The 18,243-nt window shown below is 32.8% G+C and overlaps 1 protein-coding gene across 1 annotated transcript; it reads right to left on the reverse strand.

Moving 5' to 3' along the window:
* Nucleotides 1-1,641: 1,641 nt before the first annotated feature.
* Nucleotides 1,642-5,257, reverse strand: LOC107471503 (uncharacterized). The gene is made up of 7 exons (XM_016090983.3): nt 4,887-5,257; nt 4,616-4,785; nt 3,434-3,510; nt 3,285-3,350; nt 3,082-3,156; nt 2,862-2,936; nt 1,642-2,473 (listed from the first exon to the last, which is right to left on the reverse strand). Exons 1-7 carry the CDS (start codon nt 5,036-5,038, stop codon nt 2,039-2,041), a joined length of 1,050 nt encoding a protein of 349 aa, XP_015946469.1. The 5' UTR covers nt 5,039-5,257; the 3' UTR covers nt 1,642-2,038.
* Between the last annotated feature and the right edge of the window lie 12,986 nt (nt 5,258-18,243).

Genomic DNA, 18,243 nt, shown 5'->3' on the forward strand with positions numbered 1-18,243 from the left:
CAAAGTCTCTGGTTTACTCAGCTCCGAATCCGGTCTGGTTTGACGAGTTATGACTTTGCCGCAAAAAACGACGTCGTTGGGAACGGTTGGTGAAACAGCTTTGGGGAACTCGAAGTTGGAGTGAGATGCGGGTCTAGTTTCAAGTAAATTCTGGTAACGTTCCATAATTTGTTAGTGGCTAATGGATTCACAGTGAAAATTCAAAATTGTTTGAAGCTAGTTGTGGATGTTAGTTAATTGGGAGTGGAACACTCAGAGAAGCATTTATAGTTGGTTGTGTGGTTCAACGTTTATGATACGTCATTTTTTTCCTCTCTTTTTTTAATTATTTTGTGATATAATAATAAATTAATACACGCAGAGTAAGAATTACTCTTCCCTTTGTAAGAACTAGACGTTTTTTCTAGATAGAGATTGTAGAGGAAGTTGACTGGGTAATGTTTTGTTTCCACGGTATCGGCACGGCTAGGGTTAGCTCAGTTATAAATAAACTAGTTCTAGAAAGTAAGAAACAAAAGGGGATCCAGAAGAATTGCACTGTATTTCAAAATGGTTCTAGAATCCGTCCATTATTTATTTAAGAGGAATGTTAGGAGACAACAATTTTTGTGATTTGCAGTCATCAAATAGCAGTCAATGATAGTTTTAATGGTGTGAGATTAGTGTGAGCTTTCATTCAATGGTTCACTTTTCTTTACTGGTTACATACTAGCCAGAATTTAACAAAGTTACTGGCTCCCTAAACTTTTCCTTTATTTAAACCTGCATTATTTCTTACTATCGTTTATTGACTCCAAGAAATATTGTCTTTAATACTCCTTATATATGGAATATATTTATCATTTTTTAATTAATTTATACTTATATGCTTTTTGTTTTTTTAAGATATTGATAAGTTCAGGTGAATTTGACATTGCAAAATTAGGAGATATATCTTCATGTTAATTACGTGTATAAAGATAATTACATTTGTGTTTCAACTTCCAAACCTATATTGTCAATCCTCTTTGGCTTTCTCATACTGATACTAAATATTGGTTGATGTTATTTAGTTTGTACAATCGCATAAATCAACATAATATTGTTTATAAATATTAAAAAAAATAGTGTATATTTTTATAAATAAATTGAAAAACGTTATACATAGTAACCTAATCTCAGGCAACATAAGTGCAACACAGCAACTTGCTGTATATAAAGGAATCTAAATTAGTTTTTAAAATAAAAAATGGGAAAAGATTAAGAATAATCATTTTTTAAGCCAATAAACAAAAACAACTATCTTTTTCTTTAAACTTCTCTTTATTTCTTAAAAAAAAAAAAAAACTAAAATAAAAAAAAATCATTGTTGCTTAGAAAAGAAAAATTGAGAAGGTGGTGAAGCCCATGCAGCTTCGTGATCACCATCTTCATCCACAACGTATTCAACTTGTTTCTACACTCCCATAGGATACTGGTAGTAGACGCTAACGGATGCGCATTTGTAAAAGCTACATGGTTAGAACAGCATAGGTACTAATTTGTCCCAAAAGACTTGCCAATTAACACATGTAACACATTGACATGATAAAACCATGCAACATTCCATCTATCACCTTCCATTATAAGATTCATTACTTATGAATGGCGAATATCAATACATAGTCACACGAAATGCTAACTATCGCCTTCCATTCAAGATATATTACTTACAGGTAATTTAAATGTTCTCGTTTTACAAAATTACATGAAAGGTGATACCATCAAAAGCATGGCCAATACTACTAGTGCAATTCAAACCGATAAAAAATTCCGACCATAAGCGATTTAGGAATCTATGTTAGCGGTACATTATATGGCCAATACCAACCAGGCACAAAACCAACCACCATATGGCTTAGTACAATGACATCTAGATTTGTAAACTCAAATAGACAATGAACAATGCCTCGTTAATTTGGAGTCCAGCTACTAAGACTGACTCCAATATCAACATTTATGGTCATCGAACAAATTGTTGAACAATTCAAATGATCAGCATACTGCCTCTAGGCTTGATCTACTGTCCCATGTTAGGGGGAGGTGGAGGCATCCGGACACCCTGATTCTGCATTTGTTGGGATGGGAAACCTTGAGGTGGAGGTGGCATTGACGGCGGTCTAGAACCCATGTTGAAACCTCCTGATGTGCCACTGCCAACTGGGGGAGGGGGCGGGATAGATGGCATTCCACCAGGAGGTGCAGGTCTGGGACCATTTGCCATAGGAGGAGGGGGTGGCAATGATCCTGGCATTGGTGGTGGAGGGGCTCTAGGAGGATTTCCAATAGGTGCACCAGGAGGTAGCCCTTGTGGAGGAGGAGGAGGTGGTGGTGGAGCTTGAGGTGGCGGGGGCATGGGCCTTGGTGGAACACCAGGTGCTGCTGTACCATTGGCTGTAGATGGGGGCTGTGGTTTGTTTGCCTCTGGTGGCTTGGATTTAAAATACAATTGTAGCTGCATAAAAATATCAATTTCATCATCAATGACAGGTGACAAATCGAATATCATTGAGCACACCATATGAACAAAAAGAACAAGCAATAGCCAGAAAGAAATTAAACAACCAGATTCAAGGCCATGTGGCTGTAGAGCCATGCCATTTTTCCAATATTAAATGTGTTAAAGATCTCAGGATCAGTGCATATTATTTCCTTGGCTTAACATACTATAGGTTCTGCTTCTAATTTTTCGTCCAAAAAAAGGGGTTCAGAAAGATATAATTAATTCAATGCTCTTAGATCACTTTCCCAGTTCCCTAGGGAAAAATATCAAATTATTCCCCAATTCCACGCAAAATATGTACTTTCATAAAAAAAATATGGGAAACAGGAGGAAAGTATACCGTGAACATCTTTGAATCTGGGTCCCAGTGTGAGAAAAATTTTGGTGTAGACTTATCAATCTCCGTGCTAGGGACCTGTAAATACAGATTAATCAACAAAAGAAAGAATTTTCTCAACTCAGCACAAATGGACTAAGGCCCAATAAAAATTCACTATAATTCTTTTTCCTTAGATAAAATATAAAAAAGACAAAAAGGATAAACAAGAGTAGTGATTTACCTTGAAAGCAATGATTTCATATGGTTCAGCCGCAAACAAAAGATATTGATATCTTTTATCAAATGGTTGCACCCTCTGTGAAAAAATGTGATCAGAGAGGGGGAAAAAGTAATTTATTTTAGACCATGCTTTCATTGAGGACAAAAAGAATGCAATCTAACACAGAAAGATAGTGATAAGCCAATAAAATGACACAGTCCCACCTGCTCATAAGAAGACATAAATCGGTGCCTTGGCTTTGTTAGGTCTTCAATCTCAGGATATTCAATCTGTATAAATTGGAAAAATAATCAATTAAGAAAGTTACGAGGCAGAAGGGAGACTGAAGAAGTGAAGATAACCTAAAAAATACCTGGAAAAGCAGAGATCGTTGCTTTGTCTCTGGATCATATTGCTTTGTCACCCGATATCCAGGTCGACCAATCTTGACTGCCAAAATATAAAATATTTCCGCATTATATTCTTATGTTAAATAGGGTTTCTTCTTTTATAAAATAAAAAGATTTAAAAAAAATCAACCATAAAGTAATATTGACAGCATCTTGCATCTCACTCTGTATAAAACCACTCTCATAGTACGCAAGACACAAATCAGTTCAAATGGAATAACATCATTTCATTCATCATTATAATCACACAATTATGGAGAGCCACATTTGTGTTGTTTTCTAATATGTCCCATAATTCCATAACATATCATGTAGAAAATAATAAGTTGAAGTCCCACAAATAGGCATGGATACTAATCTCATATTCTGATCAAGCACAACATAGCTATAAAGAAAACCCCAAGTTGTGAAGTTATCCCCGTTCACTAGGTACGCCGAATTAGCATTCATAATCCATATAAACCACATCAAAATATGTAAAGAAAATGTTTGGACCTATAAAATCAATTTGAAAACTACGGGCGGAGAATGATTTTTTAGCAGTCCACTCTTTATCTCTTACAAGAGAAGACCAGTAAGTTCTACCCAAGTAGATGTCAATGAAAAATTGAAACTTTAGAAGATATCTGAGGGAAAATTGACTGGTCTCTGAGATCAGAAATGTTAAAGAATCGTCTCCAGATTCAGATATCCCTAAGCTTCAGTCATCAAAACAGATAAATACTATTGATAGTCCCTGTAAATATTGTTACCCCAAACATCTATTTGTCTAACATCCCATCACACGAAATGATACTTTCATATGCTACATACAACCACAACCACCAATGCAGAATGGAATGTACCCTTACGTTGAACCATGAAATTCAAGATAAATAAATCACAATTGTCACTGACGCTTACAAATTAGTATTAGTATCATTTTCATGCCAGATATTTCACTTTAGCTATTATGTTCTTCTTTTCAAGAGAAAGGGTAGTCCTTAACATTGTGTCCTCGTATGCTCTCAACTCAATCAGTACTTAATTTACTAACACAGACACTAATCTGATTGATAGATTGATATCTATGACTAAACTAGTGATATACTATTTTGATTGAGAATTAGAATTACAAAAAAAAATTAAAATAAAAAAATAAAAACCTGTTTTGCGAACGGAAACTTTGCGCTTGTGAGGTTGAGGTTGAGCTGGAGCATCTTTAGCTTCACGAGCAGCACGCTTCGCCAAATTCGTTTGATGTCGTTTCCCCTGCGTATGGGCCAAGTAGTTCCCTTCATTGTTGTGCAAAGTCAAGCAAAGCTTGCATTCGTAGCTGAGAAAAAAAAAACAAGCAATTCAATTTATTGAGAATCGCTCGCAACAGAGGAATATTTTCAGAGCTAGGGTTTTAGGGAAACTAGGGTTTTTGTTTACCTTCCGAGGTGATTGCGCATGAAATAAGGATCCTTGGCGAGATCAATGGTCTCGAGGGCAAGCCGCCGGAGACGCTCGCGGCGGTCGATGGCTTCGTTCTGAGCGGAGGCGGCGCCGCCGCTCCCTGGCTTGGAACCCCATTCTCGATCCATCTATGATGCTACTCAGTAGAGAGCGGGAATAAGGTAGTGAGGGAGGATGGTAATGGCGAAAGCAGCAAGGCGGTGAGGGCAGCCACGAAGGCAGCAATGGAATAGAAGAGAGGGAAAGTGAGTGACTGCAGTGATGGCAGAGAAGAGAGGAAGTGAGATTTGAGATTGGGAGTGAGGCAAAGTTGAGACGAGAAATTGAGCTCGAGAAAGAATCAGATAAAATGAGATTAGGTTTTTTTTGTGGAAATATATCTGGGGACAACTTAGTAATTTCAATATACCTTTTTTTGTTTTTTAAAGCAGGGAGAATTGTGGAGAACTATGGAGAGAAATTAACTTAAGTAAATGGTTAAATTAGTTTTTTAAAAAAAATTATTTTTTAAATTTATTTTTAAAAAAAAATTATTTAATTTATTTTTTAAAAATTTTTAGTTAGTCAGGTTAGTCTTTTTATCATTTTGGTTGTTAAGAATGTTAAAATTTGCAAATATAACATATTAAGTGATATTACAACACATACATATTAGTTTTAATTAACGATTAATATGATAAATTTATAAAATTAGATCAAATCAATCTCAAATTGAATGATTCTAATGTCTCAAGGTTTCTTTAATTAAATTTTGATTTGATATAATTTTATGAACTTATCATATTAATAGTCAATTGAAATTTTTAAATGTATGTTATGGTATCATTTAACATGTTACATTAGCAAATTTTGATGGCGTAAACAAAAAAGTGGAGGAAGGACTAACATGATTAACTTAAAATTGTTGAAGGATAAATTTGACTGAGAAAAATCTTTCGAGAACTAATTTAAAGAATAAGTAATCTTTCAAGAACGAATTTGACTATTTTACTCAATAACTTAATAAGACTTAATCAACTTGGTAATTTTTATTAAGTGGAGAACTATAATTTTATTATTTTCTTTTCTGCTAACAATCTCTAATACATAGGAAATCATTAAGCATCCTCTCTCTTCCATACCTAAGAGACTCTCGCTTTGAGGGCTGTCACCACTGCTCAACCTTGGCAGCGATGGCCTCTTCTCAACCTCCAAACGTCTCCTCTCTTTTCTTTGTTCTTTTTTACCTCACCTACTCTCTTTGGTATTCTTCTCCGAATAAATGACCATTTGTATCCATAAAAGTTGAAAATACTGACATATGTACTCACACTAGATCGACACTAAATTTGTACCCACGTAAGAAATCTTCTGTGTGACAAAAGCACCCTACGTGGCACTCCAACCCTCCAGGGTACTTTTGTCACATGAACGGCATCTTGCGTGGGTACAAGTTTAGTTTCGATTTAGTGTGGGTACATATGTTAGCATTTTTATCTTTTATGGGTACAAATGGTCATTTATTCTTCTTCTCCTCTTCCAATTTCCTCTTGATTTTCACTTTTTTTTTCTTCTAGTTTGGTTAGATTCGGAAAAATCATCTCCCTAGCCTTTTTCTTACTTGTTCCTTTCCTTTTCTTTCACTTTCTCTTCTCTTATTTTTTTCTGGTTCTAGTATTTTCTTCTGATTTCAATTTCTGATTTTTTTTTAGTTTCAGGTTTATTTTAATTTCTCTTTTTCTCTGTCTACGATTCTCATTGTTGATTGTTATCGGACTTGAGTTTAACTTTGTGTTCCTGATTTTAATAATCCATCCGTGGTGTTTTTTCTCTTTTATGGTGATGCTTTTGGTTCTTTTTATGGTTGCTGCTGGTGATTTAATCCACATATCTTTTCAAATTTAGAAGAAAATTTTTAGATTTAGGAAATATTCAAATCTATGTGGAGAAGAAGAAAATATATTTTACTGTCTTGCAGTACATCTGTGTAAATTTAAAAATAAAAAAGACTCAAATTTTTTTCTATTTTTATTTTTTAAGATTTTAGTAATCGAATATTATGCTTTCTATCAGATTATAATTTAATACATAAGATATTGAACATAAGATATTGATCTTTTTATTATCGATGTAAAACTGATATCTATTATATTTGTAAGTGTTATTTGGCTTCTTTATGAATAAAAATATTTCTTTAAAAAAATTAATAGATTAATTCAATGATAATAAAACTTTCACATTATCATTTTACTATTTTTATCAGATTTATTTTTTCTCTAACTAAAATAGAGACCACAATTATTGTAAAGGACAATTTACTATAATAAATAATGTAGGAACCTTTCTTACCAGAATGTATAAAATGGAAAACGGATATCAAAATGCATTTTTTTCATAATCTATGTAAATCGCGACAGGAGTTCCGCAGTTTACGAATACACGTAATCCGCTATAGGAGTGTTGCGAATTACGTGCCAGAGAAAATAAGCATAAACCGCGACAAGAGTCTAGCGGTTTATGCGTTAGTGAGCAGTTTGTATAAACATAAAACAAAGTAAGTCTATGGTTAACAAAAACATACATAACACACACCTAATTCCATGGAAATAAACTAAGTACAAACACATATAATACAAAAGTACATGATAAATCTGACATACACAGTTTACGTCAATGAAAACATAAAATAGTAAGCTACGGCTCCTGCCTGTCCTCACGATGGATATGGACCACGAAGTTGGGAGTTCACAGTTCTATTCCGACTTTGTAGATCTCATCCGGGATGACGACTCTCCGCATTTTCAGCAGCAGACCCCACAGAATCAGATGCCGGAGACCCAGCCCCAGATGGACGTTACGCAGGAGTACCGTCCAGATATGGAGAGTATGCAGCGGTACCAGCCGCAGATGTCTGACCCTCATGGGTTCCAGCTCCAGTTTCATGTAGACCTAAATGAGCCTGTTGCCAGCCTGTATGACTGTTGGTTGGGCATGGGAGGGACGCCTCCATCTGCATATGGCGTGGGCATGCCCGTCGAACCTCCAGCATAGTAGCGCCAGAGGCCAGCCAGAGTGAGACGGGCCGATCGATGTGGTACAGGGTCGCATCTCCTGGGAGCTCGAAACATGTGTAAGAGGAACCTCCTGGGTCTCCGCCCCCTGCCTGTTCAGTGGGTCTATCACCAGGACCACCAGATGCAACCCCTGATGAACCACCCCGACGCTGAGGACGGCCACGCCGAACACAGTGATCGGCATGTCCAACTCCGTCGCCACCAGATCTGTCATCCTGAATCATGTCATCCAGCCATCGCCACTCCCGGTCTGTAGCCCGGGTACCAATGCGTCGTCGCTGCTTGACGCGCCTGTCATCAGGCACGTCCGGCATCGAAACTCTAGAAGGTGCATGTGACAACCTTCTCTGAACAACATCCTGACTGATCTCCTCAACTCTAGGATCGGCAATCAAGGAATCAGGCGACAGAAACCTATGGGCCACTCTGTACCACCATCGCAGAAAGTCTGCGGACGGCCCAGGATCAAGCACCTGGGGGATACTCAGGACAGCATCAACCCTGTTCTGCCAACTAAGGTGTCATACCTGATAGTAGCTCGGGAACCATCTGTCCCCACCCCTCCCATCCTTGGCATGGAGCCAGTCTATATTCGAGGCTGGCTCAGGCTCGTGCTGGACGCCACCCAGCTGTGGCAGCACCCTATCCACCTGGTGCCACTCAATGACGGTGAAGTATATCAAGCAAGTACATGCACGCCATAACCGACTGTGCTCCTCTGTGAGAATCTCTGAATAAACAACAGCCATCATGTCGAGCGAAGCATAAGGCTCCCAAACAATCTACAGACGTTGACAAAATACATTTATTAGTCCATTAACTAACAAATATATAGTTAATTACTAGATAAAAATTGAAACAAAATGAATAAACTTACATCTCGATCACCTAAGCGGTCCAATGCTAGGCGACACTGGACGACTCTCTCCTCCTTGCGGTCAGATATCGGCAAGTAGGTGGCCCACCTGAACGAATACAATGTTATACAATATTAACAGGTAGAACCATAATAAAAAAAGTTACAGTTCAATTCTAACTACACAGATATGTATATTTGGAAGCCAATGGGAAGGAATATGTGTCGAATCCTCGCGGCCTGAGGTTAGGAAACCACCAAAAAATCCATGATTGCAGTAGATGCAGTGGGCCTGCCAAGTTTGTCACGTTTCTGTTGGCCACCCGACACATGCAACGATATAGCCAGGCCAACGCTGCCAACCCCCAGCTATAACTGCCCATATCATCAAGCCTCGCCACAAAGGGCAACCACCGCCGTTGAGCCTGTAAAGACTGCATGCCTCCGCCATAGTCCCGACTCCGATCTCAAATCAATCACCCCTACACTTTTCTCTCTTTTCCTCTCTCTAGAAAACCTCTCTTTCTTTCTAAAAAACTTTACAACCACCACAAATGTAATTCGCGAGACTCCTAAAGCGTATTTATACTAACACATAAACCGCTAGACTCTTGTCGCGGTTTATGCACAATAGTCATTCACACGTAAACCATGCTTATTTCCCCTGGCACGTAATCTGCGACACCCCTATAGCGAATTACATGTATTCATAAACCGCAGGACTCCTGTCGCAATTTACATAGATTATGAAAAAAATACATTTTATGTGGCATGTATTGATCTTATTTTTTTTTAAGACAATACAAATTTTTTTGTCATTTTAAAAAAATACTTAACTATCAAGTTAACGGTTAACATGCCAAGTTGGTTATTAATGTTACGCTCTAAGACGGTTAGATTGGACAATGACTATTTGTCTTTCTCCACGTGAACAAAAAACGAAGTTATTCGGGCTTTCTTAAAACAATGCTTTAAAATTGGGGATAAATATTCACCTCTACCAAAATCACTCACCAAAATTAGTCATTAATAAAACAGAAAATGAGTTAAGTTAGCTCATAGATCTGTTCAAACTCGACTCATTAATAGCTTGATAAGATGAACTCGTGAGCTGAACTTGAACTTGGATTTGAGCTTATAAATTAAATGAGTCGAGTTTGAGTTTAGATAAGTTCAGCTCATTAGCTCGTGAATTAGCTCAATTATATATATAATATTATAATATATAATTTTACATATATATTAATATTTTTAATTGTTTAAAATTTTATAGTTATTTTTTATATATAATTTTAATGTAGTACATAAATAAAAAATTTATAATTGATAGATAGCTAATATATTAATTTTTAAAAAAATATTTTTAATATATATAAGTTATAATTTATTGATATAGAATTATAGATTATATTCGTATTATTTGAGTCAGTTCGTGAGCTTTTGTTGAGTCGAATTTGAGTTTACGAAATAGGTTCAATTGTTAATGAGTCAACATGAGCCAAGCTTAATTTTCGTGAGTTGAATTTGAGCTTCGTCTAGCTCGACTCAACTCGACTCACTTCTAACCCTAGTCACCAGTATAAAATACATATTAAAATATAAATACACATTGAAAATAAATTAAACCACACATGTATTTATACAAAAATATATTAGCCACTGATTTTAACAACTAATTTTAATATAGAAATAGCATTTTTAAATATTCACATAGCAACTTTTTCATAAAATCCTTTTGCTCATCTCTCACAATTACTAAGTTACTGTGAGACCCAGTTTTTTTCTTTCCATTGTTGTCCACCTTTTGAAATTGGAGGGAGCTACTAAGTATTAAACTACTCTTTCATCTTATTTCATGACAACAATAAATAAATTTCATGACCCACAAATTCAGTTTAATTGAATACATAAATTCAATTATAATTTTAGTCTTTATTTTATTAAACTACTATTCCTCCTTAGTCCATGACAATAATAAAGAAGTCTTGTGGCCCAGAAATTCAATCAAACAGAATACATAAATTCAATTACAATTTTAGTCTTTATTTCTTATTTTTTTAAGAAAAAAAAGCTCCTTTAATATATCATTTTTTAGATACGAAAGATTTACATCTTAAATCTTTTGTAAAGAGAAAAAAAAAAACTCTACATCCAAACAAAATATTTAACTAAATCTAACTAAATTGTTATAACAACTTTTTAAATTACGCGCTGCTTCCTCTTTCTCGTATAAAACTGATGGTGGAGTTTATGATTAACAGCACTACTATACCCAGAAAATCTTGCGAATCCGGTGGCTCATTCTCTCCAATTGCTAATGCAATGGCCATGATGGCAGCTAGTTCCATCACCCATGAAAGAGGGTTCCACATGAAGCCCAAGAACTTGAGCACCTTGCTCTCCTTCTTTTCTTCCAATCTCTTTTGGCTTTTCTCATTGGTGAGTCCATTCTTGGTACAGTTCAATTCTCGGAACACTTCTTCAACAGGAATCCGCTCAAGATCAACAGGTCTCCTTGATGTCTTTGTGGCTCGTCATCTTATTGTTTATTGCTTATTATTTATTGGTTATGATAAAATTGTGAAAGAATAGAAAAGATGAAGAAACTTTTATTGATTGTTGATTGATTAAATTGAATTGTAAATTATAAGGGTAAAACTAAATATATATAGAGTATTATCTTATGAAAGATAAGATAAGATAATAAAGACTAAAATTGTAATTAAATTTATGTATTCTGTTGTGTTGAATTTGTGAGTCGCAATACTTCTTTATTCTTTATTCTCGGCTTGGGAACGGTGCAACAACTTAGTCTATGACAACAATAAAGAAGTCTCATGTCCCATAAATTCAGCACAACAGCATAAATTTAATTATATATTTAGTCTTTATTATCTTATCTTTTCTTTATCTTATTTTTATTTACTTTTATCTTTCATAAAACAATGCTCTATATATATTTAATTGAACAATGCTTTATTTTAGTTTTTATTCTTTCATAATTTTATCACTAAAAATATTTATGGCTTTGACTATTTCAAATAGTATGTCGAGTCCAATTGATTTAGATTAAATTTGATTCAATTTCATCGTGATTTAAGTTAGATTCGAAGTCTATATATATTTTGATGTATTTATTAATTTTTTGTTAATCAATTCATGTAATAATATTTTATATTAAAAAGAGACTACTTTTTATATGTTTTGCAAATATGACTAACACATCAATCCTAGAAAGAGTAAGTTGACAACTTTAACACCAAATTATGAATCAATTGATGAATAATACCTGTAATTTTATGAAATTTAACGTCATAGTTATTTGTGATTGAAATATTTTGTTGCTATTAATTATTTCAAGTTTCAAAAATTTATTTATTTTGATACATGGCATTGTAAAATATTTTATACTGTCGTATAATCATATCCGTTTTTTTAAATTATTATTTACGCAGTCAATATGAATAATGTTTATTTTTATTGTATAGTATTATATAATTGAATGTACACATAAAATTACTTTATACATAAAAATTAAATTCCTAATTCTTAAATTATTACTAAGTTAATGTTATGTTGGTTATTAGTTTTGTTTTCATAGTCTTTTAAAGAATTAATGTCTAATTGACTTGTTTTAGAATTAGTGGTGATTATATTTTAATTTTATCTTTTAATTATTACTTGTTAAATATCTTTTATGTGAATATTGTAATTTTGATATAAATTTTATCTAGATTAGATTTTTATTCGGTTTCAATCCAATGTTAATGTGACTTAAAAATAATAAAATTTTATTAGATTTAGAATTGAATAAAATTTTTTAAAATAGACTCAATTAATATTTAAATTCAAATTCGAGCCAAGACAAATATAATTTTATCCTATCTATGAACACTCTTAGAAAAGTAGAAATTACTAACAGTGCTATTAACAAGGTTACTGACTTAGCTGCTAATAGTATGGTTGATAAAGCTTGAAAAATTAAACTAGGCTATTGACGAAGCTTGAATGGAGTTGCTGAATGTGCTTAAAACCGTCCAAGTTAACAATTTTGTCAAATTAAATAAACAACTTGTTAAACAAGCATGTTAATTTGACACTAATTTAAATGCAACCTTAATGATCGTCCTCAATTTCTGGTTAGGTTAATTTAATATAATTAAAATCTAGTTTTCTCGGGTAAAAGTACACTTTAAATATTTAATTGTGTATTTTTATATCGTTAAAAATAACTCATTTTTAAATTTATTATTTAAAAATTAGTTAGATACATAAATTTCATTTTAAAGTTATGTAAAATTTTTTATGAGATAAGCATATTAAAATTAAATTTATATAAAATTTTGCAGTGAAAAATTTAAATATTTAAGTATTTTAATGCATTTATTATCTATTCAATGAAAAAATAATTAAAATGACATTGCAAGAGAAGGTGAAATCTATTTTTTGTCTTTAAAATTCGTAAAAAATTTTAAAAATAGCTAAATTTTAAAAAATTTTAAAACTAATTTAGCAACAATTTTTCAAAGACCAATGCAAGCAAACTAGACACAAAATTCTTGTTCTTAAACCTAGTTGCCATGTTGAATTGGTCATAACCTTTTGAAAATTTAACTGTGAATAATATATTTGATATAAANAAAAATATAAAAATATTTTATTAAGAATAATTATCTAAATTAATTCTTAAAAATTTTAAAAATGGATTTTTTAGTCCCACTAAAAAAAATTAATGCACAAAAATATTTTTAAAATTTTTCTCTAGCAGACAAATCAGTTTACCATAACATGCTTTTTTCGTTTGTATACTCAATAGAAAATGATGAAATGATACGTTTAGACGTGCACATGACACGTGACGTGTAAAGAGGACAAAGATGGACAAATAAATCCCCGCTCTTATCAACAATACGACGATGTTTTATATTTATAAAAAAAAACTAAGGCCTTTGAAATCCCCTCTCCAACTTTTTCTCTCATACTCACACACTCAACGTCTCAATTCTCAAGCACACAAAGTCTCAATTCTCTCTATCACCGCCTCTCATCAGCCTCTGTCTCGGCGCCGCGTTGCTCGTCCCTCGCCAACCTAATCTCTCACACTTGTAGTGTTCAACACACGATGGAGGCAGAACTCAAAGTCTCAACCTTCTCTGTCGTCGCCTCTCGCCAACCTCCATCTCATTGTTGTGCCATTAACCAGCCTCTCTATGTCATGATGCCTCTTGCTGGCCCCTCTGTGACACCGTGCAGTCTCGTTGCTCGCCCTCACTGCTCGCGGTTGCCCCCTCTCCTTGCACTCACTACCCATCACTCAATCTTATTGCGACCGCCACGTCCCGTTCCTTCTTCCTTCTCTTTCTAGATTGGCATCGAAGCTCATCAAATTTCTCGTCTCTAATATCTTCGATTGTCTAGGATTAATCTCCAGCTCAATTGGCTTTGCCTCCGGAGCTTCCAGTTCATGTTGTTCTGCCTCTTCCCTATTCCGATTCCGCTGTTGCTACTGGAGACACGTTCCATGGTTGAAGGTGTTGTCGTTGCTACAAGTATTGGCGATGATCCCAATGCTGTCTCTCATAAGGGTGTATGCTTATTGGATCGGATTGGATATGACCAAAAATTCGATCTGATCTGCACAATTCCTATCGAATCGAATCGGATATGATATCCACGTTTTTTAGTATCAAACCGGATATCGAGTATTCCACATAATTTAACCTTCTCTTTTTGATAATATTTCTATATAAAAAAATTCAATAAAAATATTTCTTTCACACTTTTAAACTTATTTATTCCTAAAATATTTTTAATCAAATTTTTTCTAAATAACAAAAATAAAATAATACAATATATGAATAATAATTACTAACTAGAACATATAAATAAGTAAATATAATACCAAACATTTTAACAAACACTTCCAATAATAAGTGAAGAAAGCAAACACTAAAATACTAAATGTCTCATTTAAGATAAAACAGCAACACTATAACTGTAAAAGTCTAAACAATATACAAATGCTTAAAATATAACAATAGTAAAATAAGTTGATCCCTTCTTAAATCAGCATCAGGTAATTTCAACAACCATGTATTTCTATTAAAAAATAACAACTGGATTTAGGGTCTTTTATTAGAAGGTCAGGGGCTATTTTATTTTTCTCATACACGTAGATACTTAACTGTTACGTGTATGAGTTTAGGTGTCAATTCAACATTTTTTGTTGATGAATTATATAAAAAAATAGACGAAAGATTGTTATGTTTAATAGAAAAAAATGTTGAAATTATTCTGTATATTAATTTTTAAAAAAAATTAAAATATCTATTTTTAAAATTTCTAAAGATGAAGTAATTATTTTTTTTATTAAAAAAAGGGTTTTGTCAACCATCGCATCCTGCTCGTACGGCGGGACAAATCCCTTTCCTTGATTGCTCCTTCCCATGTGGCCGGCCGATCATGTCTAGAAATATGTGGACTTTTTTCCCCTTGTAATGCCTAAGATTTCTATCTTATACGCGTTAACCTGACTCACGTCAAAATCTTCTAGTTATCAAAAACCATAAATTTCCTTTAAAAACAAAAGAAACCTGAATTTAGTCTTTCAAAAATTAGATATTTAAGCTGGTCTACTTTTGTTTGAGTAGATTGATGACAAAATGTACAATAGATTGTAGAATGTAGGGAGATGAAATAATTTTAATATATCAACTTCTGTAGTTGTCAATGAGATACATCGGCAAGGTTTAAAATTAAAATTTTGCAAATACGTGTTTGCATGTACATTTATTTACTGGTTATTATCCTCCATTTTTTTACAAGTTATTAAATTAGAGTAAATAATTTAAATTATTTTTGAAAACAAATGAGTAGTAATTATTTGTCATGAATATGTTTTTGGTTAATAATCAGTAAATTGTAATATAAATTTTACAAGTTGATATATGTAATTACTAAAGTAACGTTAGAATTCTTTTTTAATAAAGATAAAGAGACTTAAAATTGCACTTTTTTTAGATTAATATGAAGAGACTGTCATTTAAATTATTGCTAGTTGCTTAAAGTAATGTTAAAATTGGAAAGAACTAATTATAAATATTAATTATTGGATAACATTAAACTCTAAAAGACAATTATTCATCGGTAAAAGACAGTATACATTAAACATGTATCATATGCTTTGGTTGAATAGGATAAGACAATATATTAAAAATAAGACGAATAAAAAAATAAAATTTAATATTTTTATATTTTATTTAATAATAAAATAGAATAAATTATAAAAATTTAATTTATTTTTATTTTTTATTAAAAAATTTAAGAAAAAATATAATAATAAAAAGTAAAATTATAAAAAATTAATAAATATAATAAAAGAAAAAAAAATAAGTTATTTCTTCTATTATTGTCTTTCAGTTTTTGTGTCTTTTTTGTTAAAATGAATATAAAATATACTAATTCAGTATTTCTGAACATAATATTTCTATTCATGTCTTATTTATCAAACACAATTCTATGTTTCTGTATTCTTATCTTAGAATTGTAAACAAACACAACTAGGACTAAGAAAACAAAAAGAAAACAACCAGAATACAATATTATTTTATAATTTTAGCTAACAAATAATATTTTTTTCACTATTTTGGTTTTTAAGAAAAACAACATAAATGTTAGTTAAAATAGATATATGTGTCCGTGACTCCTAGTTGATAAATAATTATTCATTCTTTTTACTACTTTTTATATTTTTATTATTTTATTAGATTACTTAATAATTAATATATATATATTTTAAAATATTAAGTGGTTTTTATGACGTTTTTAATCACTAAAATCAGTTTTAAAATAATAAGTTTTTTACCGTAATATATTATTTTATGAAAACATTTTATCATATATTATTGTAATATTAATATGTGAACATCTAATTATCTATTATGTCTTACCTTATGCTTATAGTGATAAAAAAAAATTAAGGACGTAATTGAATAATGATTTAAAATTAGTTTACAGATGTAATAGTCAATTATATATAAATTATAAATATGATAATAATTATTAATAATAATAATAAATTTAAAATTAGTCAAGATATTTTAAAAAGATAAATTAAACAGCAAATCACTCTTATATAGTTATATCCCATTATATAATAGACAGATACTAAATATATATCTTAATTTTGATGAGTTTAAGAATGTCAAATTCACTTGTACTTTTCAGTATCTTAAAAAAGCAAAAAGCATATAAGTATACAATTAATTAAAGAATGATAAGGAGCCTCAGAGAAAACATTTCTTGGAGTCAATAAATGGTAGTAAGAATACAGTGCAACAAAAGCTGGTTTAAAATAATAGAGGGGATTCTAGAACCATTTTAAAATACAGTGCAATTCTTCTAGATCTCTTTCCATTCTTAATTTCTAGAATTAGCTTATAACTGAGCTAGCCGTGCTGTTGAAGGAAACTCCGCGGAAACAAAACATTACAAGTCAAACTTTCCGCTACAAATACAATCTCCATTCTAGAAAAACTGTTTAGCGCTTACAAAGCGAAGATTAGTTCTTACTCTGCGTGTATTAATTATTATTATATCACAAAATAATTAAAAAAAAAGGAGAAAAAAATAATGACGTATCATAAACGTTGAACCAAACCCCAATTATAAATGGCTCTCTGAATGTTCCACTCCCAATTAACATCCACAACTACCTTCAAACAAATTTCAAATATCCCCTCTAACTGAATTATTAGTCACTAACAAATTATGGAACGTTACCAGAATTTACTTGAAGCTGGACCTGCATCTCACTCCAACTTCGAGTTCCCCAAAGCTAATTCCCCAACCGTTCCCAACGACGTCGTTTTTTGCGGCAAAGTCATAACTCGTCAAACCGGACCGGATTCGGAGCTCAGTAAACCAGAGGCTTTGGCCAAGCAAAACTCCGGTCGGGCCAACGGGTTTACCGCCTTGCTTAAATCACCGTCCTGCATGGAAAGGCGGTGCCGGAGGAGCTGCAGTTCCAATAAGCGGTACAACGGGATGTTTGGAACGGTGAAGTTTCCGTTGCAGATGGATCTGAGTGACATTAAGATGAGGCAAGAGCGAAATGAGCCGATATCATTGCCGAAGTTTCCGGTGGAGGACGACTCCAGCGACGGAGGAGAGAGTTGCTGGGAATTGGTCCGGCCACTTAGGCGTCGGGGAGCATTGATGAGCGTCTTAGCTAAGGCCTCATGCGGATGTTTTCCCATCTTTTAGTATCTTATTTATTTATTTATTTTACCAATTTTTCATTTTAATTTTTTTTTACATATATATATTTTAGAGTTTTGTAAATTATACATAGTCATATTAATAAAAAGTTAAATATAAAAGTCACGGGACTTTGGTTATCCAAAAAATCGTGGGAATTGTGCGT

Source organism: Arachis duranensis, chromosome 10, assembly GCF_000817695.3.
Source record: "Arachis duranensis cultivar V14167 chromosome 10, aradu.V14167.gnm2.J7QH, whole genome shotgun sequence".
In the NCBI taxonomy this organism is placed as follows: Eukaryota; Viridiplantae; Streptophyta; class Magnoliopsida; order Fabales; family Fabaceae; genus Arachis; species Arachis duranensis.